General features: G+C 36.8%; 1 protein-coding gene across 1 annotated transcript; it reads right to left on the bottom strand.

Annotated features, from left to right (window-relative positions):
* Positions 1–309: 309 nt before the first annotated feature.
* PDE318 (P-loop containing nucleoside triphosphate hydrolases superfamily protein) lies at positions 310–9,003 on the bottom strand. Its single transcript, XM_086632668.1, has 15 exons — positions 8,938–9,003; positions 8,479–8,785; positions 8,007–8,140; positions 7,480–7,600; positions 7,298–7,362; positions 7,064–7,177; positions 6,604–6,678; positions 6,139–6,177; positions 5,952–6,023; positions 5,634–5,747; positions 5,031–5,102; positions 4,204–4,240; positions 2,580–2,692; positions 1,717–1,923; positions 310–757 (listed from the first exon to the last, which is right to left on the bottom strand). The coding sequence occupies exons 2-15, from the start codon at positions 8,564–8,566 to the stop codon at positions 680–682; spliced, it is 1,329 nt and encodes a 442-aa protein (XP_086488794.1). The 5' UTR covers positions 8,567–8,785; positions 8,938–9,003; the 3' UTR covers positions 310–679.
* Between the last annotated feature and the right edge of the window lie 2,029 nt (positions 9,004–11,032).

The following is an 11,032-nucleotide window of genomic DNA, read 5'->3' as shown; positions in this document are numbered from 1 at the left end:
AAGTTATTCAAAATCCCTTTCTTGAAGCTGCAGTTCAATACACATGATCGGCTAATTCTAGTTGGTGGCAGAGAAGGCATGTGCTGCGAAAGTTAATCCGATCTCCCTCCACCTTCACTGGATTCAGAGTCCATAAAACGTTGCACATTGACACCTTAAACCATGAATAGAATCCTTTGAGGGTATAATGCAAAATTTAACCTTGGAAATGCAGTAGAGCTACCAAGCTGGAATATAGTGAAGGAGGTGCATAAAATCACATTTGTTACATACTAAAACCTTGAAAGAAATTCAAAACTGGACGACTTATTTCTGCCATTGAAGTTCCAATTCGATAAATCAAGATATCATCATTATCATGTCAAAGATCACATACACTCGCCTAAAACTTGAATATAAATTATCACAATCCCATACACAAAGAGGAAGGAAATGTTCACCAGATTTCTAGGTAAATGGTATTACCATTCACAGCAAAACGATTAGAATCATCGAGGAGTCACAAACCAGAGACATCTATATTGTAGTACTTGCAGCTCCGGAGACTGAAAGAGCCACTGGTTTCTGATTGGTTGTCGACAAATCAGTTTTGGTTTTCCAGAACTTCAGTCCAAAAATATGGTTTCCATAACTCGGTTCAGCGAAAAAAGAAAATCCTAACAGATTGTTGTGAAGTAGTTTAAGTTTCTTGGGTGTTTTTTTGGCTTTCGATTCTTGCAAGTTGAGAGACTAGTAGGTCGTGTACTCTAGTCTTTAGCTGCAAAATGCAAAAGAAAAGACATTATTTCTAACTCCATTAAATCATGCATCATATAAGATATCAAGAAATCCAATGCATTTACATATTAATCTGAGTGTACATATAGTGGATGAGTTATGATGTGAGCAAGAAAGCCCGTGTCACTGAACAGTCTGAACGTAGTCCAGCATTGCTCACGAAAACCTTCCAAACCTCGGCTTTAAAGTAGCACATTGTCTTATACATTAGGCTAGCCTATTCGGTGGGCCTGGGACCAACTTTAGATGGAGACGCCTAAGGTAGCCTATGGCAGGTCCATTCTAAGAAAAAAAAAACCTTGTTCTGATATAGAACTGGGCCGAGTGGACCTAGCTGGCCCGAAGTGAAAGAGAATGTGGCAAGTATTGAGATGTGTGCTACATAAGGAATAGAAAAAGTTCCACCTACGACTATAGAACCCAGCCGAAGTTTAGCGGGAAAACTACATGTATCTCGTGATGCCAGTCACCGTTGGAAAAACTCACGTTTCAATAGCTTTCGCTTTCTAGTAGGACTGAGAAAACTGGTTAGTTCTAGCTTCTGGTTATCTTGTGTTTGCTACCTAAAGTTGATAATCTTTATACAATTATAACTTTGTTCATCTGTCTTATCTTATGTGCTAGAAAAAAATCAACTAGATTGACTGGGTAGTCTGAATATTGATTTCGAGAAAAAGTAAACAATGAAACAAGGCGTTATGCTCATGTGGAAAACAGTAGAACCATTTAAAGTAAGTTATTATAGGAGAGCTTTTATGCCAAAAATCTCAACGCTGAGTAGGTGGCTACAACTTACCTACAGTTTAAAATCCGATAACGAGTTATCCTCCTTAGGTCATAAACAATGAGACTCCTATATCCATACTTTTATCTTGGCAGAGAATGGTTATTTAGGGAATGTTTACCAACAAGTAAAATAATGTTTGGATGATTTATTACCTCACGAAGTCCGGCTTCGGTCTTAACTGAAACATGGATAGCTCCAGGAGGGCCGCTTTTTCGGTACTGAACCAACTCTAGATTTTCAACATCAACTTCTTCTGTGATGAAGAAGACAGGTGATCCTTGCAACAGATCACATTTGGAGACAACATCGACCCAAAGATGATCACTAAACTTTTCTCGTACTTCTTTGTATATAAAGAACTGGACAAGAATTGGAATCTTTAACTAATTAGAGAGTTGGCATACAGCGTGAAAAACGGTAAGATAAGGAGGCATAGTTAGTTGATGGTTCTTTCAGATTTGCCAGGTTAGAATTTGAAGCTGAGCACTTATAGCTGTTTGGTAGTGTTTCTTTAGCATCCCAAATATTTTAAAACTATGCGAAATGGATATCTATATAAGAGTATTATTTTTCCTAGTCGAATACTCTAATACTCGTGGTAGATAGTGGATACTCAAACTCTAGTCATATACTCGCACACTGCGATTTTGGACGTAAATCTCGCTTTTACTCAAAATTGAGTCAGGCCCATAAAATACCACTCTAGGGCTGCAGCTACATAATGTAACCATTTTTAGTCCAAAACAGATATGATTGTTCACTAGTAAGACATAGACGACCCAATAACTAAGATAATTAATTACATGTGTTAGGTGACTTTGGTCGTACCCGCAATTCGACATTCCCCCACCCACAGTCACTTAACTGGTACCTCGTTCAGTGTTGGATAAACATACCTATGGCTTCGCCCATGTTACATAGGGTTAAAATAATATTTGCATCCAAAATCCTCCTCAAGCTACAATTCTACAAAATTACATATAAATAACAATGCAAAAGGATCGAAATATTGTACCTGGTCAGAAGGTGATGTACCACATTCTCCTGATAAGTCATGGACATATAGAACTGCAGTAGGAAGATGTGCGAGGACTGCTAGGGTTAACTTCTCCAAATTATTCCTGTCCTCTTTATGTTAAAGAGAGATAAGAGAACCTTCATCATTTACGGAATAGGCAACTTTCAAGTTTCAAAAACTAAATTAAGTAAATTTTTAAATCAAAATGTAACAGGAGAATACCAGAGTTCATCAATGCAATCTCACTATCCGCAATGGTTCAAAACCAAATTATTAATTTACTTTGATTTCAAGTAATTTTAGGTGAGTGTGTGACTACAGCATGCCATTGATGGCTTGCAACTGGTAAGAACGAGATCAGTAATATATAAGTAGGACTTGCACTTGTTTTTTTACAGTTTGAACAGGAATCTGAGGAAATAGAGTAAGTAGACTGGGAAAATTTTAAGATATATCAGATAGAGGCAATTTGTGACCAATCAAAGTTTCTAGTGAAACATAATCCATGTTGCAAAACCCCAACGATTAAAAAACAAGTGTGGGTTACGGACCTACGTTATTATTAAAACATAAGATTTTGGTCAATGGATATGTTGACAGAAGATCGACTTGGAATCATCTGCATGGGAACCACATCAACTGGTCTAAACGAGACGAAAAATTAGAGTGTCGATAGCACAAAGTTTCAGCAAGAATGAGTCATTTGTCTTGAATCTTGTGAAACAAAAGTCAAATATACAATAACAGACTTAGATGTTTAACTTGGATGGCGCACTAGGTTGATAATGCCATAGAGATGGATCAAGACTTGTTTTCAGCTCGGATGATCTATTAACAGCGTAGAGCGTTGGGGTGTTTTAATGATATATAAGGGTGCAACAAGGCACTTTACTTAGATAACTTATGTTAGTGAACACACTCCAACAGAGACACACAGAGTTGACAATTGATACAGTATTAATCATTTCAGAAGAAAAATGAAAAGAAAAAAAATATATAGGAGGGTACATGAAGGCCTACAATTAACCATGGACGATAAAGTCTCAAAGAAAAAAAACATATGAAGCAAGAGTCTTGAAGAATGGACTTAATTGTGAGGGTTCATATTTATCGTTAACATGTCATTATTGTATTGATCTCCCATTAAGCCTTAGATAAAGAAGAAGAATCGTGGATGTAATAACAATTGTACATTGAGCTTGGATTGGGTGTCGCACTCGCACCAATATAATACCAAGGTTATATAGCCTAATTTGAACATTTTTTTGGTGGGGCATGTTCCAATGCAAAGCGAAAATGGCTAAGTTGTAGTTAAAGGGTGCTCCAACGAAAACCATTTATTGGACATAGGCAAGTAAAAATGCATGTGGAGAGATCTATTTTGAAAATGCACCTAATATCTTACACCATCTCCCTATTTGAATATCAAGGTCAGTACTGAGAAGGCAATATCCTATCTAAAAGAAGAGAACCATGAAGTCCAATCAATCTTTATATTTCTAACTTAATTACTTCTGTCTCTTGTAATTTTTCCTTCCTTCTTGTATTGTTATGTCCTATCAGAAAAGTTCAAACTTTATGATAAAAAATTTAAAAAGACCACCAATTGATTACTTCTTACCATCAGGTCTTTTTAGGATGCCAGGTGTGTCTGTTACCTGCAGTCATTTCAGTTCATCACTTTCTGATGTAATTCATATAAGAACTTTTTCTTGAAAAAAAAATAAGTAACACCTGAATACATTTTTACAAATTTTCGGGCTTTAGGCTTAGAAAGATGGGGGTTCAACTGAACTCAAGCTTATACAGAGGTTTGTCACTCTTAAACGTATTGCATAGTTCATCAGACAAAAAAAAGTATTGCATGTAATCATTTACACGACTGACGTGGACATGGAGACCAGAGACTACTTTGAGCCTAGCAAGATTTGACTTAGTTTACGTTTAATGGAGGTTCAAATTTATCTTAAATGTAGTCAATTATTAGAATTTAGAAGTTGCACAGCTGCAACAATCACCATAATATTCCCACATCTATCCCTTGTTAGACTCTGAGAATAGTGAATGTAATTGTGTGCAACCAAATTTGCCAGAGGCCAGGGCCATAAAAGAATTTAAGGATGTATCGTACTTAGAAATGGTAGTCAATTGGGGCACTGGGATGATGTAACAAGCCCCGTTGATATCTCTAAGTTTTCTTTTTACTTGTTCTTGCTGTACGGTTTCTTTTTTCTCAATATATTCATCCTAACTTTCAAAAAAAAAATTTGCCGGAGTCCTGACTCCTAGCTGAACTCATCACTAGTGCTGAAATATCATCCTATAAACAACCTTAAGTAGGAACATACCAACTAGGTATACTCAAGATGGGATGAGGCCTGAGTCCATCACAGTCCAAAATTCCCTATGTTGTGCACTGACATTTGAAATTACAAAATCTTTACTGACCTGGAAATGTTGATAGTTTAAATTAATGTGACCCATCAGGATTCCTCTGGTTGTAAAAGGGTAGTTGCATATCTGTGTAAGAGAAGTTTATGTTAATGAAGATGCAACTGAAGGGTAAGGACAAAGTATCTAACGTTCTCATGCCCATGAAAATTCATTCTGCTTATGAATTAAACAAATAAAATGGAGTACCAAAACTCAAAAAAGATGTTTTAAATTGTTTTGTAGTGATACCCACAATATTTTTGTGGCATAGTGATAGGTTTGACATCTCCTTTTACCCAAGGCTCAAACTTCAAGTTCCAAGTATATGGGAGGAGATATATATATACATCGAAATACACAATTCAACTTAAGTGTTTGGAGATAAATCAGTTAGAACCATTTTATTGCCCTCCACGAACTGGTCCACCCCATTAATGAACAGTTATTTTGAGGGATTGGTTCTCGTTTAAATAGATGTAGCACGTTGAAGGCTAAAAAAGTGCAGCAAATTTTGTTTGTTGCCAAATTGTTCATACATTTTGCGTGATCACCCGTTCCAACAAGTATTATACATGATCATATTTTTATGGGTGTGTGTGGTTTGTAGGTTGTACATACCTCAGGCTTCCCTGTTGAAAGAATACGAACTAGAGATGATTTCCCCACATTAGGGGCTCCAACAAGACAAAGAGTCGGGGTTTCCAGATCAACTACGGGCATTGCACGTAAAGTCTGCAACCATTATATATCAACGATAATTGTTATGAAAAATCCAAATAGAAATATGAGTTGATGGCATTAGATTGTACACTTATTGCACTTTGTGTTATACGTATATCAAACATACAAACATGATACACATCCAAACTTATAAGCATATAAATCTAGCTTTCTAGGACTTGTTACTGACTTTACTTGAGAGAATTTCTCGACTACCTTTGCAATGTTTAACAGATCATCTACAGCTTTTCCCTCCATTTTAAAGATCTCTTCCATCTTCTTCATACCCTACAGATAAAACCATACATGTCGCTATGTTTGTTAGACAAACAAGTACAAAAGTAGAGGCATAGAAAATGTACTTTCCACGCAAAGAGAAAGAAAAAGCAATAAAACTGTATACCTCACTCAGTCGTTCCTCTGCCTCACGCTTTGACACTGACTGCAAAAAAGTTAAGAAAGTAGTCTTTAGAAAAATCATTACCTACTTTCCTTCCTATTGGAAGAAAGATAAACATGGTTTACCAAAGAAAACCCATTGACATCGTATGTCCCTTCAATGTTATATAATAAAAAGAGGACAAATAAGCATGGAAAGTCCGCAACCAATCGAGGTTAAGAGCAGTAAGTTATTGGCATATTTGTGCAGCCTTTGCCTTTTGAAATTATGAAAGAAATGTGATATTGGCTACATTCAGTGCATTGAGCATGTTTCTGGTGGCTAATGCTACACTTAATCACCAAAAAAGCTAGAAATTTGGGGAACAAATACAATTTGTCTAACTTTTGGTGGACAAGACAAAAGCATCACCAGTGCTCAAGCTAATGGATATGAGGTTATAGTTTTTTGAGTTGGTATAATCTGAACCTTGGCACAGAGAGAAGCGTTCTCCTTTCCAACGGATACCACCTTCTTCTTTAAAGTCTTCAACCTTCCCAATACCTGTCATAACCACCCGCAGATGGAATTATAGCTACAGCTCTTTAGCACAAATAGCATTCTAAGTAAGCCAAGAAAACAATTAAACAAATTTACTCTCCAGTAAAATTAATTTCAAGTATGATGTGCATCAGATAATATGGCAAACCCAACTACACCATATTGTTAGTATGGAGTAGGATTGGTAGTTCTTTGATTACTAGGGTTTTATAATGCTTGTTTTCTAACAACTACTCTATTTGAGTTGCCATTTGTAGAAAGTAGAAACTAACATTCAGTCCGTGTAATTCACTATTAGTTATTAACAATTATTACTTAGTTAAGATATTTTACGGAGTTTTATTAAAGAACAATTCACGAAGCTTTTGACATAAAACAACAAAATTACCTCTTCATAGTTCCCATCTCCTAGAGTTAATTCAATAAGAGATCGTTCATAAGGATGCAAATATTTTTTGTTTGGAAAGTTGTCTAGGTACTCTCTCAATGGAACACCCAATTCCTGAAATACACACACGGAGACATAAGGTTCAAATATAGATTCAGTTTGTCTTTCAATTCTAGTATAACACGAGCAGATATATATCAAACCAACAGGATGGATTTAAAAAGACGGACTCACTTTCATTAGTGCATCGAGTTGCTGCGCACCTTTATTTCTCTCTCGCTTTGCAGCATTTGCAATACCTACAAAAAGAAATATTACACTCAGACCACATTTTATACATCAAATTTCTAGCTAAACATGGTCCGCACATAACTAGTTGTATTAGGATCACAAAGAAACAGTCGTTCAATTATCACCCTTTGTTGCAGAGATCCTCTTAGCCTTCCTTAGAGCCGAATAAAGAATATCAACGGAAGGCATGACCATGGGTAGCTTCTGAAACGCACCTACTGTCTCAAGTGTTATCTGATCCTTGTCCTAAAAATCAAAATTCATAAGAAACCAAATTAGTCCTCTTATTTTAATTCTAGTCTAGTTATAGCCTAAAGTCTGGGCTAGAGACTGAAATTAGAGTGATAAGAAATGATCGGCAAGTTTAGCTCAAATAAGTGAAGGAACAAGAATTAAGATGAAGCATTTTCAACAGGTTACTTGGTTCGGAACTTACTAGAAACTATTAATATTTCTACAATTTTATACCAATAGTACTCTCTCTTCTAATATTTCTACGATTTCGACAATCTTAGGAATCGACTTTATGTTCTTTAGGAAGCATACTTGATTGAAAGGGGTGACTAATAAAATTGGATGCTGTCAGGGTTTCCTTTTTATCACTCAGAGACTTTGTTAGCTAAAAAAGATGAAAATTATGGTGTTGCAGTACCTCCTTAGGACGTTCTTGTTTATTTCCGGTCACCGGAACATAGCTACCATTAACAACCTCATATGTGGCTGTCTGTAGTTTCTTGCAAAAGCACAAAGTTGAACGAATCTCTGTCGATGATACCAAGAACGAACCTGCATTTTCCCATGAAGATTACCCCCACAAATTAAACATTTTGTCCGGAGTACTATGAAAACAATAATGAAATAACAGGTTCTTCCGGGGTTATACACCAAACTGGCGGTCCAAACAGATTAGGTCAAGTCTCAATAAGGCATTCACTGCCTTAGAGTTTCCAAATGTTACAACTGAATAACAATCAAAGGTCAGGCTTAAAACTGATAATTAGGTTTTCTATTAAATGAAATTGTAAACATCTAAATCTATTTTCTATTAAGCAGGAAGTAGGCATCTTTTGATTGTTGGTGTATCAGAAAAATGAAAAAGAAGGAACTTGTTAAGGATGAAATACCTTTTTGGTGGTTTAAGGAGGTCCTTTGGAGTAGCTTGGTAGAAGGTATTCTCCATAGTTGCAAGAGATTGGAGGTCACTCCGTTCATTCTCTCTCTCTCTCTATATATATATATATATATATAGTTCGATGGCTTGGTCTAGTCGTCTTCTTCACTAAACCTTTTCAGTTGTTGTTCCTCTTTCCTTCACCTGTCGATTCTCACCGTGAGTGTGTTAGGCATTGGGCTTGTGGGACATGGGGATTGGGGAGTGGGGACAGAAGGAGTACTTTTTTGAGTAAAACTACATGATATTATTGGGAGATGCTAGAGAGCCCAAATTTTTTGGGCATTTTAATGCCCAGCTGATGTGGAATCACTAAAAGACAAGGTTTTTTCAAAGTTTGACTACGGTGGGGACCGCTTTTATTTCTAAATGAGGAAATATGTCACCCTCTAAGTACCAATTTCTAAGTCACTCTATCATTTCCCATATTTTTATTCTTCTGAGAACTACATGAGAATAAACACGTAAAGTTCTACACAGATTTCGAATGTAAAGTGTCTCATGAAGAAAAAATAATTTTTTTTTCTGAAACCAAGCGAACCATAATTATTCATACGTGATTGAATCACAATTGTTACATGGATGACCATAATTATTTCTCTCTTCAAACATCATGAGAGTTGGTACCTTTAAATGCAAAGTGCCTCATAATGAGAAAGAAATTGGACTAGACACGACTCAAGAAAATGACCCTAAAGGTCGAAAATGGAAGGATCCTATAGATCACGGATGAAAAGACCCTAAAGGTCACCAAAATAACTGAAAATACAAATTAAGAATATACTAATTTATAGCCCCGTCACATTCGCCGGGAAATCGCTTTTGTCGCCGGAAAACCGCCTTCATCATCGGAAAACCGCCATCACCATAGAAAAAACCCGCCATCACTGAACCCAGAACCCACCGTCACCACATCACCACCACCATCATCAGAGTACAGCCATACACAGTATCATCGTACCACCCTGAATCCCAGAGACCCCCGTCACCACCACCACCAACAGCAAACATCACCACGGAACCCTCCACCAGACCACCAGATCTATACACAGCATTCAATCGCACCCCAATCACCACCAAATTCGAGTTCGATGCCACCATTACCACACCACCACATCCAGATCTTTCCTAGGGCAAAAACCACCATTACGAACGGACAGAAAACCGTAAAAGAGAGAGAGGGAAAGAGAAATGTAACCCTCACCAGATCTGGCGAGGATTACACTACACTGCGACGAAAACGAAGAAGAAGGAAGTTGAAGAGAGAGAGACTAGAGAGAGGAGCGGTTATCTTGTATATCTTGTCGAAAGGAAAGGAATTAAACAAGACACAGACTCAAAGAAAATACCCTAAAGGTCGACAAAAGAAAAGATCCTCAAGATCGAGAATGAAAAGACCCTAAAGGTCGACAAAATTAATGAACTAAGACTAAAAGTGCCCCCAGCCGAGAGAACTACCGCCGCTATTACCGGGAAGTCGCCGCCACCACTAAAGAGCCGCCAAAATCAGTATACTAATTATATTGAAATACTAAATCATCGGCGCTTTCTTCTGCGAAACAACTACTTTGACATATCTCAGCTTATCTCGCATGACTGAACTCCTTGTCGAAAATTGAAATTGATGGAAATTGTAATCATCCCTTCACCATCTTACAAATCAATTAAAGAGAAAAGATCAAAATCAAAGAAGATGCCCAGACCCTGATGGTTAAATTGATGACATACCATAAAAGAGAATTTTAATTAATCAACTCCAATCACATGAATCTTAGAGAAACAATGAATTCATTTTTTTTCTTCCTTTCCTCTCTGATATACTTCAAATACCTTAAATAGATGGATGAACGAATGGAAACACTAAAACGGGTAACATCCCCTTCCAAAAGAAAGAGGATCAAGCGGAGGAACCCCTCCCTCCGCCGAAGAAAACTTGGAGTTTTTCCTGTAGAAACGATTTCTATAGAGAGAGAGAGAGATTTTGGGGGGGGGGGGGGGGAGGGGGGGTTGGGACGGTTTCTTAATTTTTAAAATGAAGTAGAGTTAGAGATTGGGTTTTCCTAATTTATGATTGGAGGAGTACAATTTTGAGAAAGACTCAACATAAACAATTTGATAACATTTCTTTCTTTCTTTTTTAAGAGAAATCGACTACTATCTAGGTTAGTCGTTACAAGGCATTGATAGATCATGAAGATGTAATAAGCACGATAACTGTCTAAGTTAAACTAATAATGAAAGAGGCCCAAACCCAATAACATAAAAGGGGCCTAAAACCTGACAAATTTATTATATTATTTATACCTTTAATAACCTAAATTCAATAGCCCAACCACTTGAGAAGCCCAACTTAGATTATAGATTGTGATGAATTCATCCTTATATTATAAGTATTGGGATGAGCCGTCCAACAAGCACCAAGGATTTGCAAACTGCAAACTCGACCTGCAAATATCAAACAAAACTCAATTTGCGAAAATTCTTCAAAACTTCTTATTCTCTTTATT

Source organism: Eschscholzia californica, unplaced genomic scaffold, assembly GCF_041429995.1.
Source record: "Eschscholzia californica isolate CP2 unplaced genomic scaffold, dmEscCali1.0.p SCAF_4, whole genome shotgun sequence".
Classification (NCBI taxonomy): domain Eukaryota; kingdom Viridiplantae; phylum Streptophyta; class Magnoliopsida; order Ranunculales; family Papaveraceae; genus Eschscholzia; species Eschscholzia californica.
The sequence above is the reverse complement of the archived record's forward strand: the minus strand, read 5'-3'. Positions and strand labels throughout refer to the sequence as shown.